This window comes from Melanostigma gelatinosum (genome assembly GCF_949748355.1).
Source record: "Melanostigma gelatinosum genome assembly, chromosome: 2".
Taxonomy (NCBI): domain Eukaryota; kingdom Metazoa; phylum Chordata; class Actinopteri; order Perciformes; family Zoarcidae; genus Melanostigma; species Melanostigma gelatinosum.
The window spans coordinates 12,857,510-12,874,653 of NC_136635.1; the positions used below are offsets into that span (position 1 = coordinate 12,857,510).

The 17,144-nt window shown below is 40.0% G+C and overlaps 1 protein-coding gene across 3 annotated transcripts; it reads right to left on the reverse strand.

The window, feature by feature from the left end:
* Positions 1–10,353, reverse strand: def8 (differentially expressed in FDCP 8 homolog). 3 transcript variants are annotated; one of them, XM_079290369.1, is made up of 12 exons: positions 10,031–10,353; positions 9,123–9,245; positions 6,079–6,170; positions 5,814–5,963; positions 4,945–5,086; positions 4,349–4,513; positions 3,904–4,031; positions 3,615–3,728; positions 3,228–3,308; positions 2,228–2,368; positions 1,971–2,080; positions 1–1,716 (listed from the first exon to the last, which is right to left on the reverse strand). In XM_079290369.1, exons 2-12 carry the CDS (start codon positions 9,229–9,231, stop codon positions 1,623–1,625), a joined length of 1,326 nt encoding a protein of 441 aa, XP_079146495.1. In that variant the 5' UTR covers positions 9,232–9,245; positions 10,031–10,353; the 3' UTR covers positions 1–1,622. The 3 variants fall into 3 exon arrangements, with proteins under 3 accessions (XP_079146495.1, XP_079146494.1, XP_079146496.1); XM_079290368.1 differs by having other exon boundaries at positions 6,079–6,173; XM_079290370.1 differs by lacking the exon at positions 3,228–3,308 and having other exon boundaries at positions 6,079–6,173.
* Between the last annotated feature and the right edge of the window lie 6,791 nt (positions 10,354–17,144).

Genomic DNA, 17,144 nt, shown 5'->3' on the forward strand with positions numbered 1-17,144 from the left:
ACAGTGTATGTGCATGACCAAACATTTATTGTTATCATTTTGAAGCTGTGCAAATGGGACCAATTATGTCATAACTCATCCATGAACAAACACTGCAGTTCTAATATATTTAATAACTGTATTCATGCACTACTCCACATTTTACAACAGGGCATGGCTTTTGCCAACACCATGCATGTACCTCAGTTTGAAAAACAAAATACAGTACATCATGCTGAAAGATAAGGCAGACAAAACTCATGAGCTTAAAATAAATACTTCAAGTCAACATTTACACATTACCAAAGGTGTCACTTAACACCTTTGTCATTTCTGGACAACATGTGCTTTACATTAAGAATGAAATCATTAACATGATGCTAAGTGGATTAAGACGTTTGGATAACAGCTGTATGTAACCTGACTATCTTAGGCACGCAATGCTCATGAGTATGCACATCTATTTGCTCCACACTGCACCAAACTGAACCAGATCAAACTGTCTAAAAGGAGTTCACAGTTTTGAATTAAAGGAACGCACATTTGCCTTCAATATTCTTTTTCAGTGAAACAATTCTCCTTACAAGAATATGTACTGGTGATGCATGCTTTGCTTATATTTCTGTTGCCAATACGACGTATTTATATTTCAAATAATGGTTTTAATGATTGTATAGATACCCTCTGTCTTGTCAAAAAACTTACAAGCAATATCATTTTTCTTCCTTGATCCAGGTTGACGAATTGACAGCAAACAAACTCAAAGTAGGTTTATGCTGACAAGAAATATTGCTGTAAAATATGGAAATATTTCCTCAAGACCAAACAGATGAGCTGAATTATGACTGACATTAAAATAGTGTCTAACAAGTGTGGACTGCTTCAGGAGCAGTACTTGTGAGAGCACCAGAGTTGGGATTGATGATGGATTATGAGTAAACATCAAAGTCTAACGTATGTATTTGATTCCTTATTGTAAACTAGTTAAACGCTGCATTTCTTACTGCCTGATACTAAATGAAATGGCCTCTTAAACTGATGCTTGGAAATGACGGCTCAGTGCACTTAACTTTCAAAAGCATGTTCACAAGATGTTGTTATTGAAATAAAAACTGGAAGCTGAAAGGCAATTTTAGTCTTTGGAATCTGGAGTCATTGAAAGTCGAAACTATTCTTTCTATATGGCAACCTTAAAGTTAAGTAGGATTGGCAGTGTAGGTTAATGCAGTCAAGGTTTAATATACGACAACTCCAGCATGCATACCCGCCGTCTGATGAGGTGACTTTTCTCTAGAGGGCTTTTATTTTGTCGTTTAAACACGCAGACACACACACACTAATGCGACTCACTCACACAAACACACGTACACAGTGTGCAACACATCCAATTTCAGGATGAATTAAAAAGTTGGGTAAAAAAATTATATAATTTATATATTAATTTCCAGATGGGTTCATAAGTAGCCTGCTTCATTATATGGCGCACATGAAGTTACAGACACTACAGTATATAAACATATGCACAAAACACAACCAAGGACAAAAACTAAAAGCTCGTCTTTTGTTAGACTTCCTTGTTCGAGGAGAGCACAACATGAGGCAAAGTTCAACCGTCCAGTCGCTTCAGGTGGTCCTCTCCAGACTTATGCAACTCTCACAACTGGCTCCTCGTCCTGCTTGCGTTCAGTCATTCGTGCACATCGCGGACAAGTCGTAGAGTTATCATAGTAACAATCTCTAAAGAGGCACAAAAATAGGTTACATGAATGGTGTCCATTTGAGTAATGTGTTGTTTTTCATTTTAAAAGGGACAGTTCAGTGTTTGTAATTGTACCATTTTGCTATCGACAGTATGCTGAGTGGGACAAACATGTCTTTCTTATTTCTTTGTTTGCAGTTTGAAGGTGTGTTAACTGGTGATCTTAGACTAGACTACACCATGTACCATTGTTTGCCGTATTTTTCAGTCTGATACGTTGGTGGCGACTAACCTGTGGAAGACAGCAGAGCAGTCGTAGCAGACTGAGGTATGACTGTCAAAAGGGAACAGGATGTCTCCTTCCTTACACAGCTCACACACAAATCCTTTGGCCTGACAACGCTACACACACACACACACACACACACACACACACACACACACACACACACACAAGATTATGTTATGTGTGGTACATGCACAGGAAACAAGCGTACTAACAAAGAGAAGTCAACAGTATTGTTCTTTGTGCTGTGTGCAAGAGCTCACCTCACAGTCTAGTTTGATGTGCTTAGCAAATGTGGTGTGGATCTCAGTGAGGGAACAGCTGAGTCTGCCACTGGAGATGTCAATCAAATCCTGTAGCGAGTACATGTCGTCGTTCTCCACAAAGTGCTGTCGCTCTTGAAGCTGGGGAACACAAATACAAAAAATAAAAATGTTGGTCTGTTGGAAGGCCTTCTTAACAATTTGGCAAATATGAACGCTCGCTAGTGAGACTGTTTTCAAAGCAGATGAAGACCTTCTTGAGTCGTTTTCAGGTTCTACTGACGGTGTACTGCATGTTAACGTTACCTGTTTTATCTATTATTATTATTTTTCAACTAAAGAGTGAAGCTGCTAATTCATCAGTATTGTACCTGCCAATGCGTGCTTGTAGCTAATGTGCATTATTGTTTGTTTATCACTGAACTGGAGAGGATGCTTCTGTTAACTTGCACAGTTTGAGGATTGTACATTTTATTTCAGCAATTAAAAATGAGTGATGAGCAACTTACTCCTTGATGAGAGCTACTACATCTAAGAGCTTTGACATTCATGCAGCATTTATTTGTGTTTATTTCAGAAACTACTATCAATATGTGCAGCTGATGACGGCTTATAATTAAAGTTGCTGTCTTACAAAGTGAAGAAGTTGAACTCCACCTGGTGACTTAGTGCTCTCTGATACGAGTCCCGTGTTGGCCAACACACATCATCCATCCTTTCATCCAGCTTTAAAATCCCAACACAAATTCTAAAAAGTATTTTAGCTGATACTGAACTTGTACCAAGAACAGTCAAGTAAAGTTGACAGTGTTTGTAGAGACTAGTATCACATATATTGTCAACATTTCACAACAGGAACCTTTCCCGATACAGCTCAAACTCTCAACTGTTACCACATGGTGGTGCTGTTGTAACATATTACTTATTGGTCACATTTAATGCCACTGAATATGACTGTTAACTCCACCATGCAAAGTCAAGTTAGTAAAAAGATGCCCACCTGTAGTAATAGCCGAGCCTCCATGGCCTCCTTACAGGTAATAAAATAGGGTTTCATCAACAGAATATCCTGACGGAGTTTCTGTAAAGAAAAAGCCCCCCCCCCACACACACACACACACACACTGCTGTCAGTCTCACTTGCTGCACAGAGATGCAGATCATTTACCATCTCATTGCCTGTGCTAGCCGCTTCAGCATAATAGCACCTGATGCAAAACGGTGACATTGTGCTAGATTGGGTTGTTGATGTAACAGTAACTATACTGAAGGTGTCATGGTTAAAGTATTTTAGAAGTGATTCTGGGCTAAAACTGACAACACAGCTGATAATTAGAGCCGTGGATTTCGTTTTATGTACACAGTGGTGTTAACTAGTGCTACCCACCCTGATCTCGACCAGTTCCTCCACAAAGTTGAATAGCAGCGGGTTGATTTCTTTTAGCTTCAGCACAGGTCGTGAGATCATCAGGGTCAGGTAGCGCATTGAGGAGCGACAAACCTGAAACAGAGAAACTGTCAGAACACGGACTCCCCCGACTCCCCTTGAGCAACTCTCTTGGACTTGAAAAAGCGCCTCTATGGCTGCAGAAGTCACAGTGAGACCGTTTTCAGAGGCAAATGAGGGATATTCTAACATATGTGGTGTATTTTTCTGTGGATGTTGAGGGGGTTACCTTGCGTGATTCAAACTCCCAGTTGTGGATGACACGGGCTGGGACGATGGCGGTGTCATTCCAGTGGCATGTGCTGCAGTAATACTGGCCTGTGTAGTCACACTGTCTGGCTTCAGTGGGCACGCCCCCTACAAGATTAATATGCCACCGAATACAATCAAACTACGACACGCAGAAAGCAGGATGTACTTTTACACATTTAAAATGCTTTGTGATTAAACATGTAGTATTTAAATATGTCAAAGAGAATAAAGATTTTCTAAAAATGATGTTCTGTTTTTGTCGCTCAGTAATTTCTATTTAGCAATTTGTCGATGGCTGTAAAGTGTAAAGTAACCTTATTTACAACTGTGTGCACACGCCTATCAAGCAAACTGAAGTTCAATTAGCCTACATGCTGCTGTTCCCATATTTCAACTTGCCAAACGTAAATCAACACACTCACTTAGTGAAATAGGTGTGCGACATTCTGCACAGCGGTAGTCTTGTCGGTCTAGTCCTATCTCAGGGCAGATGCTGAGCTCGTACGCCGACTGGTGGCTGACTTTTGACTTGACACAGGGCTTGGTGATCAAGTTCATACACTTACTATGGCAACGATAATAGCAACCTGAAACAAGAGAGGGATGATCACATGGCACGCAATGGCATTACCACGACACACAATGGGTTTGATAGGAAGGGCCGGTCGACGAATTGAAAGAGCTGTACAAAGATCCTCCCATTCAGGGAACATATCCTGAGAAAAGGAAATGGAAACTTAACAATATAAAATCAAAATCAAAAATCTTGTTCTACAAGAATTCTGATTATAAGGCCAGTCAAGTATGCACATGGAGCGCTGAAAGAACAAAAAATGATATTCAGACAGAGATCTTGCATGGAGGACTGAGTTTTCAAAAATCTGCGCTCTTAAAACTTCATATTCAATGCACAATGGGATGTTTTACAATTTGGGGTGTAAGATATCTCCACAGTGCTACATCACTGATGCTATGTCACTGATGCTATATCACTGATGCATTGTATAGCGTGTCTCACCTGTGCAGGTATACCAAGTCTGGATCAGGCCCCAGATGATAGCGCTACACTTGTCACAGATCTGTTTCACACTCTTGCTCTTTTCCTTGGTAAAGCGGTGCTCCAGTAGGATTCTCAGATTAGGCTCATCCTCCTCGGGGTCCTTTTGTTAATAAGGGACAAACCACAATTCAAAGATCACTAACGTAGCAGTAACACAGTTCATGTGCGGTTATATAAGATCATTTTAACAGCTAAATATTTCAGACGTTCACACCTCTTCCCAGACTATATTTTGTGTTTTATATTTTGTGTTTTGCCGAAAAGTATTGATGTACAAACTCAATAAAATGAATACAAATATGCACCTCATGCACACCCATTTGAAACATGAGGAGTTTTTGCAGGAAGTTGCAGATTTACACAAACTTGTTTACCATCCCATCAGTCTCCAAGCATGTCTGCAATGCTTGCTCTCATTTATCACACACGGGGTACTGGCTATAAAGGGATAGTGAAGAACCTCTCTGACAAGCATCCACTCTCAGCTACAGGCCAACAACAATATGATTTTAATTTCCACCCCAAAACTATTGCACCCAGAGATTATTCGATTATTCTTCAATCCCAAAATTCCATATTTTCCAAATGCACTTTAATGCAGCATTAGTTTCAGGTAATGCTTCGCCAAAAATACAGAAAAAAATCCCCGCTTTTCATAATTCATTTCCATCTGCAAACACGTCTACAGCTGTGCATTCCACTAAATTGAAAACAGGTGAAGTGAGATTGGTCAGTTATGAATGTCTTGAAGTTTTACTGATTGCCCCCCAGCTTCAACAACTACATTATCATGTTATCCACTTCTCTCTTCACTCCTTAGTTCCAACCTTAAGCTCCTGTAGTTTGAGACGAAGGTGGATGAGTTTCACCACAGTGTCCTTTTGTCTCTCAGAGTGCTCTGGCAGCTCCAAAATCAGCTTTTTACACTCCTCTATGGCCATTTTCAGCTGTTCAATGTCAGGAGCCACAAGCGAACCCTGAAACAGGAGAATAAGAGCAGAAGCATGGACATGAAATACAACAGGTTGTTCTGAATGCAAGCACTCTATGTTTAACAATATGAAAGTCATTTGGGAACAACGCTTTACTTACCATAGGCCTTGAGAAGTGGTCCTCAGCTAGACCCAGGTCCATGGTTCGGTCTGAACTGTGGGTTCTGGTCCCAGGGAACAGCTCAGGCCTTGCTTCTAAAGAGAAGGCAACATGGCATAAAGCACTGTTCTTCTTGTAAGCGTACACACTTCGGTGTGGTAAGTGCACTCAGTCATGCATGCTCATTTCCCACACGACTGTGGCCACTCACGACAATCCCTACACTCTGACTCACCACTCAAGAAGACGAGACGAAGTACAAAAGCTCTAAAGGGACGACTGAAGGAATCCCAAGTAGTCATCGTATCAGTTCTGATAATGTGTAACCAAGCCAGCTGACAAGACTGACTCCTACTGCGTCGTTAAAAGTGCAGATCAGCCAGAGGAATGAACCTTTGAAGTGCTGATCACTTTTGCCTCAAAGCTGTTTACAATCAGTCTGTGACGTGACCTTTTGTATTGTATGCTTTCAAATGAATTGAATCACATTCTTCTACTGCCGCCGCTGCTGCTACTATCAGCAGCATGACTGAGCGATGTGCATCGGTCACTGTAATACAGTAAGTGAAAGGATTATTTGTCCTCATGAGCAATTATTCACAAATATCTGCCAGTTTATACTTCCATAATACCTTTAAGTGATGAAAATATTACTCGCAGGGAGAAGCAGAAAGTGTTACTACATAGAGGTTGAGCTTGTGCTTTCTGATGCATGTGACCACATTAGCTGCTTAGAGCTGCATTCATAGATTTTATTGATTTGGCCACACGGGGCAGCAGAACAAGCTGAAACACAACAGCTGACTTATCGCCTTATGAAGTTGTTATGACAAACTTGTTGTCAAACTGATGCCTATTTACACGTCCAGCAGACACAGAGCGACATTACCATACATCTGGAGACAGGTTCCTATCCACACGACACATATAAGTCCTGTAATAATTATTCTTGCTCCGTTTTCATCTCCATCAACTCCTGAGAAAGACATCTGGCTCTGGAGCTGCTAAATGCTGCACTATAATGAGCAGCTAGTCCCTCACTTTCTCCACCGTTTGTTGCTAGACCGGGCCACATGGATTTATTAACTAGTGTAAAAGAAATACTCATAAGTGCAATTTAAAAAGAATGTGGGATTAGAGGCTAAATGTATACGTGAATATACAGCAAGATAACACAAAACAGGCAATAAGTGGGGACACTGAATTATGTGTATTGTACTAAGAGGACAACATCCCCTGTGCAGTTTAATGCAATCAAAATAACCTTAAAATGATAACAATACAGTGTTCTTCTTTTGTTCAATCTATGTATGAAATGTGTTGACACGGTGCGGTCATTGTCACGGCTGTCGTTTGTAGTGTTGCATTTGATTGTAAGCAGTTTTGCATCCCCACACTTCTATTAAGCTGAATCGAGGTTCACCTCCTGTGTACCACCGAGAGTTAGTCCGAGGAAAGATTCAAAGCTATAAACTAGCAACACAGGCCCAAACACAGAGTTTGATCCGCCTCCATCCTTACTTAATTTGAAATGTGATTTTGTTTATCTACATAAAAATATTAAAAAATGGAAAAGGGAGACAGCAATATTACGCAATATAAAGTCAACCCAAGTCTGTATATCAAGTAAAATCGATGCAAAGTTAACACTTAAGACACACTCTGATCATACCGACAAGATATCAACAGCGTATAATGACATCATTAAGTAGGATGACTCACATTTTGACAAAAAGAAAAAAAAATGAACTGAGGAATTTAAACATTACATGAAAGAAATTTGAAAAGGCCTTTGATTTGTAATCTTAAATGATACACAATAAACCACGCTAATCACATATTCTTACAAACAATCCATCTTACTGAAAAGGTGCAGACAAACTGCTGTTACCTGCATACACCTCGGAACAAAACATGTTGGGTGAATTCAGCCTCTCAGTGACAGACGGAGTAAAGACAATAAAGCTCAGTGTGTCAGGCTTGCCTGTCAAAATGATTGTAAGCAGACAAAAATGCCTTTTATTCCCAAACTCCAGAATACAGGAAGTGTTACTAAAGTGTTGCTTACACTTGCTTTTCGTTTCCTCTGTTTCAGTTATCGTATTTCCAACTTCCTTTTCCATAAGCTCAGAGTTACTCACAACAGTTCAGGGAGCTTTTTCTTTCTGTGTTAGGATTCATTCTGAACGAGATGAAAACTGTTTAACGTGTGTAAATATCTGAGAAATGATTAGCTAAAATCTGTTTCACGAGGGAGTCGCTGCACCATACAGTGATCCAAGTGTATTTGGCGCTGTAAGGGAAACAAACATATCTCTGCATGTGACATTTAGAAAAGCAGAAATCATGATATCAGAAAACACCTCCAACTGCAGCACCCGTATCCTCATGGCAGGCCGCAGGCCAGGGACATTTGATGCTTTTTTCACAACAATGGCTCAAAAAGATCCCCAACTAACTGGCCTCAGTCTACCAAACCAGAATACTGAAACAGATTCAACCAGTTTCGATATTCTGATAGGAGCTGGGAGACATTCACTTCTCATCCAAACTATTTTATCGCCTGCACTTATACACGTCAGCACATATTTTGTGGGATTTTCCATTGGAAAGTGAAACGGGTAACACAGAGTTGTGTTGTGCTTTAGTCCTCCTCGATGTATATTTTGGCATTTCGCTACAGTGAGATGTAGCATGTGACATATAAGGTCTGATAGCAGCTCTTAACCAGCTTTTCTTTATAAGGTCTTTGTCACAACTATATAAATAAATAAACCCATAAGGTGCAGAGAAGTGCAGTATGAGTTGCTGCAGTCACCAGAATGATCTTCGTTTCCTATTATCCATGTTTTCCCGCTTTCTATTTTTCTATTAGAGTATCGGAACTGTCCAATAAACGATGTCCATATGACTTCACGTTTACACCTCTTGGTTCATAAGAATTAAGTAGAGTGCATATTAAAAAATCTGAAGCTTAAAAACAATATTGTTTGTGTGAAAGTGACCTCAAAGCGAGGTCATATTCTAAACTCAAAGAACTTCACCGTGCAGTGGGGGGGTCTTGCCTCCTTGGGGACCATCTTCTTCCTCTCCACGATCAAAAGGATTGAGGCGGGTTTGGCGGAAAAGTGCAAGTTTCTCATCATACTCCATTTCATCGGCTACATCTGAAAAAGAGAAAATATATTACAGTCACACTGAGAGGTTGGTTAGTTTCTCTTGGCTTGTGCTTATGAATTGAAGTACGGAGGCAGAAAAATGGCAGCCTTATGCGTTTAAAAAAACCTTATGTTTCAAACCTTATGCGTTTGCATTGTTATTGTACAGTGTGTGATACTATACAGATCCTAATTGTGCCACTGCTAACCAGTAAACACGTCTTTTAATCTGGTTATAATTCAGACTTTCTCTTAAAACGTCGTAATCTTCTATGTCTCCGATGTCTTCATCAGAGTTACCTCGAACTATACAAAGCCACACTTCCGCCACGGAAGACAATTTACAACCATTTCAGGTGTTTCTGCCTTTGACTTATTTATGCTATAATTGGAAAACATACTGAACTGCTTTGTCAAGAGGTTTGGAAAGTGGCCCACACACAAAACATGGTCTGCTTTCAATGATCAACAAAGAATGGAGGCATCTTAAAGAGCTATGAATGGCACGTGGCCTGAAATAGATCTGAAGTGATGATAAGAAACCTCAAGATTCAAGTGAATACCTCACATGCAACCTTTTTCTGATTCTTTTTTCCTGCTCCTGGTTCCCAAAAGGATAGCAGGCTGTAAAGCTGGTTAGCAGGAAGTAGTTTCTAAATAACGATCCAAAAACAGACATTGAATTCACTATTTATACATTTTATTACCGATTATTGCTCGGTTAACTTTCATGGAGTCAAACATGTAAACACTGCAAAGCCTGAGAAACGTTATTAACACAGATTAAGGCTCACCTCACCGACTGTAACCAATCAGGGCTGTTGTTGTCAGTCAGACGCCCCAATAAAGCGGTGACGTTAATATGAATAATCACTGATAGTGATATGTTACCAATGTAAAAAGGGCACATTAACGTCAATGCACGAATGTCAGCTGACAGCTAACGTTAGCTAACTAACGTTAGCTTTAAAAAAACAAAACAATCATCTTCTGGACGCTAACGTTAGCTCGGTCTGGTCAGAAGCTTACCCTGTTGTCGACCATATTTATCATTAAGGACTCGGCAGCTGTAAAATATGTTTTATGGTCGACGCTTGCGGTATAGATGCACAGTTCTACCAATAGTTCAACCAGTGTTGTTTTGCTATCAGCAGCACCATACGGCTCAAAGCGTCAAGTCATCCATTGCGTTAAAAAAATAAGTCAATTTCCGGTTAGTATTTTCAAAATAAACTAATTTTTCTTCTTCTTTTCAGTTTATTGGTTTTATTATTATTATTATGAAACATACTTCATAAATAATTTATATTCTGGATGTTAAACCCATTCCATTCAAAAAATGTGAATAAAGCCCTTTTAACGTGAACTTGTTTGTCCCCTGTCTCTAACAGTCATGTGATGCTCCACTCCCTTCATAAAGCTATCACCCTGCCCTTCAGTCTTTCTCCTTCTACACTGAACTTCCTACACTCTACCAGCACACGTTCAACAGTTTCTTTACAGTTGCATATCTCACATTTATCCAACACTGTCTTTTTCATGGTGTATAAAATGTCATTAAGTCCTGTATGTTCTAACCTTAATATACAAAAAGTAACGTTTTCTTTTCTACATTTACTTCCATCACTTCTCACTCTGACTGACGTCTGAATTTTGTTATTTCTAAACTTATTGTCATTATTCCAAATGTCCTGCCAAAATGCCATTATTCTGTGCTGTATTACTGATTTTGCCTCTGACCTATAAACTCCTTCATATCTAACACAGTAATACAAAAAAACTAAGAATACTTTTGATAAATTGTCTGTATTTTATAAAAACATCAAATAAAGATACAATTCCTCAGCTTCTTAGTTGTTGTGTATAAAGCTACATTATCTTAAAAGTAATGTTTGATAAAGGGTGGCCAAAGCTTAAACCCCCTGGTTTGTGTGCCCCTCTGTCTGTGCGTCTCTTCATTTTCCTCACTCGCACCGAACTGATTTCTTGTGCAAAATGTCATTCTGCTTGCTGTGCTCAGACCATGACAACTAATCATATTTAGGGATCCTACATAATTGAACTCACTAAAAAAGAATACAGCATAAACAGATATTTATATTATCCTTTTTTTGGCTATAAACATCTGACTGAACAAATCAAGCCTGAGGGCTCACTCTGGGCAGCCCCGTATGAAGGCAGTGCAGCTAGTCCCCACAACATCTGATATCTGCTGATTGTAGGCCTATTACGAGATTGCACTGATGACAAAAATGGAAATGTCCTATCATACAATGAAGGGTATTCAGAAGTTATCACATTTTCGGCCCAGTGTATCAAGAAAGACAGATAATGTTCTGAGCATTATGCCAAACAAAGAGCGTAAATATAGTTGACCTATATTGAAAACTATCCTATAGTTTCTACAAATACCATTGTTGTTACATTTATGTAAGTACCTTTTTGACCATCTAAAATTGTCATGGTAAGGAAGCCTTTTAGTTCCCTCTGTAGGATAATTCCATGTCAAACTATGGAGCAAAATAACAAGTTTGACAGTGACACTGATTAGCTTCATTATGAAAGCGTGACCACATATTACTAGGAAAACGATAAGATTACTACATTGTTACAATTATAAAATTCCTACTTTAGATTTCTACTATATATTTAAAGACATAAGCTGTAAACTATGTATTCTTCTCATCTCATTCTCCGAGACTAACATGAAAGTATAGGATGTCCAAGACTGCATGTCCCTGACCTAAACAGTTTGTGAGATGGAACATATTCAGAATGTATGGTTTATGGAAATTCTTACATCAGCTTGTCATTTTGTCTGCCATGCTGCAACTTTAGTGTAAACATACTGCAAGGAGCACTTGAAATATACTGAAAATGTTATGCATTTATATTTGATCTACTGTATCTATAATTTAGATGTAAATAGAAGTGTGTGTGCAGAGTGTGACGACCCTCCTCCTCCTATCATACACTAGGTTCCCTGTGTGTTTCATTTGTTGCAGGTGCTGATCGGCGGCTCGTCTGCTGGATGAGCCATGTGCCGGTGTGGCTCTGCCTTAAAATACCCTCCAGTTGTCAGCCGGTCTCTCTGGGAGGAAGAGCCATGGTGGCACTGGCCTAACACAATTACATCTGTTTGTTTGACTACCATTTAACTTGGTTTACTGCTGTTAAAAATAAAATTGCTTCTTTTTTAGCAGCCAGCTTGTTGTCTCCCTTGTTTTGTCTCTGAGCCGGGCTGTGACAAGAGCCACAGTTAATGCCAACTATAAGAACCGAGGATTAACAGTATGAATGGCTTCATTGCCTCTCCTCTTACACTGGGTTTTAACAATGATGTTTTTGTATTAAGTCTGCAACATTTCAGTGGAATATGTGTAAACAACTTAAAGTAAACGAAGTTGTAAAGCATATATCATTTATATAATAATTTCATCCATATTAGGTTCAATGTGAAAATCTATTCATCAGCAGCTGAGAGTCTTCTGAGGTCAAAGACATGCTTTCTGGTCATAACCTTGAATCATCACAGCTCAAGGTGGAGATTCATCTTTGCTGTGAACAGAGCTGTCACAACCACAACCAACATGCTGCCTCCTGCAAACAATACAGTAATGCCCTTTGATCAATATCCCAACATAATTTACAATATGGTAAATGCAACAACATGCCCTGTAATATATAACTAAATATCAGATCCGATGATTTTGTAGCCTGATATGCATGCAATTAAATATCTGTCTATAATAAAACACTAACCAATCGCATGCTGAGTGGCATGTCACAGCTGTTGTCATTTTCAAAACACTCAAATTTAGCGTCCACTGACGTGCAGAGGAGAGAGAGAAAGCTGTGTGAACGGTAAACTCTTAAAATTCTTCCCACTGTAACTGAATAAACGAAGTTGGCACAGAAACCACATTATGCTGCCTCACTTCCTTGTGTGACAGAGGAAGGGGAGATTAGAGATATCAGCCAAAACTAAATCAATAAGACCAGTGGCGGCTGGTGGAAAATGTTCTAGGTAGGGCCATCCTATCAATTTCAGCAAACATCCCAGAGGAAAAGACAGGAAATACATAGTCAAAAAGGAGGCGTCTCTATGCGCTCCGCATGGGTCCAAGCCGGAAAGTGGCAAAATCCTCTGAGCGGCTGACGAAGCCGACAGGTAAACAGTCACGTCAAACACAGAGGCGCGTCCTCGCGCTCCGCTCTGATCCTAGCCGGAAAGTGGCTGGCAGGCAGGCTGGAACGTCTGTGTGATACCCGAGGCTCGACACAGGAACGCCAAGACTACACAGTTGATCTCCGAGGAACTAACTGGAAGGCTTCTTCGTGCAGGTGAAAACCCGAGGCTCGACACTGGACGGCAGCTAAATTGAACACAAAAACAGATTGTTAGAGCTAGAAGAGCTAGAAGAGGAGCTAGAAGAAGAGAGAGGAGAAATAGGAGTGAAGATACAATAGGAGGGAGGAGATGGGTCACAGCGAGTGGAGGAGCCAGTGCTGCGTTGTGAGGCTGGGATTCTACGGAGGATGAGCCGTGGGGAGTCGGGGCGGTTGGGGTCCGGGATGAGGAAAGACTTCCACGTGAAGCGTTGTCCCGCCTGAAGGTTTAAAAAAATAAATACAACCATCAGACCACTGCTCCACATCGTGGAAACAAACCAAGGACTGTTACATCATATAGACTTCTCTGCAGGCAGTTCTGTTAGTCATTCGGTATGTGAGTCTCAATGGGAGATGATGAAAGAAACTTATCAAAGTGTTAAAATAACTGTGTGACATTCAGGTTCTTTGTTCTTACCGTGCTCCTGGTTGGAGGGACTGTGTCCGTGCTGCCAGGGTTGTAGTCTGGTGGGGGACTAGGTGAGGAGCTAGAAGAAGAGAGAGGAGAAATAGGAGTGAAGATACAATAGGAGGGAGGAGATGGGTCACAGCGAGTGGAGGAGCCAGTCCTGCGTTGTGAGGCTGGGATTCTACGGAGGATGAGCCGTGGGGAGTCGGGCGGTTGGGGTCCGGGATGAGGAAAGACCTCCACGTGAAGCGTCGTCCCGCCTGAAGGTTTAAAAAAATAAATACAACCATCAGAACACTGCTCCACATCGTGGAAACAAACCAAGGACTGTTACATCATATAGACTTCTCTGCAGGCAGTTCTGTTAGTCATTCGGTATGTGAGTCTCAATGGGAGATGATGAAAGAAACTTATCAAAGTGTTAAAATAACTGTGTGACATTCAGGTTCTTTGTTCTTACCGTGCTCCTGGTTGGAGGGACTGTGTCCGTGCTGCCAGGGTTGTAGTCTGGTGGGGGACTAGGTGAGGAGCTAGAAGAGGAGCTAGAAGAAGAGAGAGAAGAAATAGGAGTGAAGACACAAGAGGAGGGAGGAGATGGGTCACAGCGAGTGGAGGAGGAACGTAGGGGAACGTAGGGGAACTGTCGTGCCATCTGAGGGTAAAAACACACACAACCCTCAGACCACTGATCCATATCATAGTCATTTCTCATATCACATTGAAAGGATCAGTAGCACAAAGCAGTGTGACTAGATAGAAAGTAAATGTCATACAATAAATGATACGCTCGCAAAAGTATTAGCAGAAACAAACCCAGTACAGTGCAACATGTTTGCATTTGTTTCAGTGTTGTTACTGCAGGAGGCCTTCCATATGTCTACATTGACTAAAAGTCAGAAACATATCAGCACTTTTTCGATAGAAAATATCTTTTAGTGGTTCTTTCACTCTGCTGTTCATTGTGTTAATATGTATGAAAAATATCACAAGTATGTAAGAAATGTATGAATTGTGAGTTAATATGGATTAAATATATTATCATGCGTGCATCACTTGTGATCCGTATCACCGAGAAGTTATATAAATATAAAGAAACAATATTTCTATTAGCATTTCTCAGTTTAAGCTAACGCTGGACGGTCGGGTCTATAAAGCTAACGTTAGCTAACCAAGAAAGCAGCTTTTGTTCAGATAAACTTGTTTAAACTTGGTCTCAACAGTCAAAAGTCAGTCCTAGTGGATTAATATACACTGATAACTGAAAATATTATCAATATTAGGATAAACATCGGTTCAGATAGCTACATAAATAAATACATAAAAAACAGTGGTGGAAAAAGTATATAAATCTCGCTTTTTTTCCTGCAAAAGTTGATCAGAATCAGACTTACCTTTATCAGTAACGTTAAGTCACGAATGCAGACAAATCCTGGTTTGAAGGTGTTTCTTGGGAGGTTTCTTCGAGTGAAAGTAGATTTCGGCTTTTTCGAGTGAAAGTAGATTTCGGCTTTTTCTGACGGACCAACGGTTGGAACAGACTGAATTTAGAAAAAATGCACAATTTGGTAAACATGGTAACGATGGAACGTTCGACTGAGAACAGCTCGTTCTTACCTCAGAGTCTCCATCAGGTCCTCAACAGTCCTCCGCTGCACAAACAGACATTAAATACAACTTTAAGAGGAATATATCCACATGAGCTCAAATAATACAACTAACATGACATTGTGACTCAGTCTCCTGTCGCGTTTGAGAGTCACGTGACCTGCCCAGGGGTTAACCACACATTAAGTCTCCATTCAGGCCTATTTAAAAAACACGGTCTCATATAATGTCCAATAATATAGAGATGCATGTTTGCATGGAGGTTTGAGGGTGTCAGGTTGGACCCTGTCCTTGGTCCTATGTGGTCCTCCAGTGTCCACAGATTGACAGCACGTGGACCTGCTGTTTCACGTTTCCTACATTGTTGTGACAGGAAGCCAGAGTTTCAGAATAAGTGACACAAACATCAATTTGAAATAAAATTAAAACATATTTTCTGAGGTTTGTTTACTGGTCCACATCCTGTCTGTCTTTGGGCCATCGTTGGACAAATGTCTCTCCAGAGACATTACATTTACACACCCCTGCATCACACCTGTATTACTCTCTTTGATCCATTTTCTTTTGTTAAAGTAGAAACTTGATGTAACTTTACTAATTGATATTGTGCATAGTGGCATGTATGCACATGTTAAATGAGTTGTTTAACAAGTACTTGTGGGAAGAAGCAAAGTTAGTAATGTGCACGAATGAGTTCTTTGGTCCGAAATATTCTGCTAGGATGAACACTGTACACACTTTGGTTAGATTTTAGTCTACATGATTTAAAACACTGACCAAGGACTTGCTGTCATATAATGTATGTAAATGTAGATAATGGTTGGCTGCTATGTAATAGAATTTGTCACCAAGGAATCAAACCCGAAAAACAAATGCTATTTGTACACTTGAAGCACTATTGAGATTACTTACACTTCTTTACATAATTGTTATTGTGGAAAGCATTTTGTACACAGTCTCATCTATATAGTAGTTACAGACATAGATAAAGACAAATATGATGCATATGTTCATTAATACCACTATATTTGCTATCATCATTACTGTCTGTTTTGCTAACATGAGTAAAATATAATACAGAGATGTGTTTTATCACATCAGAGCTACAATGATCTCAATAAGTTAATGGAACAAATTGTTTTCCTGTGACGCCAATACACACATTTGTGCACTTCTAGCACTCAACCAAATTAGTTGTCAAATACTGTGTTATGCATTTGTTGGCATGTGTGTATTTGTGTGAACTTTGTAGTTTGTGGTTAGATTTTCCTTGAAAGATGTTTTGCATTCTTTACTTCACAGCTGTCACAGAAATGACACATGTCTTGCTCTCTGACTCTTTCAAAACAACTAAAAATAATCATTTTTGAATTGTGATTGAGACAAAATGGCAGATAGGGCAATAGAGAGGCACAGATCTCAAATGTTTCCCAAAAACATGTCGAGACACATTACATCTGTGTAGTTGTTGTGTCCTGTGCATCTCTTTTTCTCTCACTACA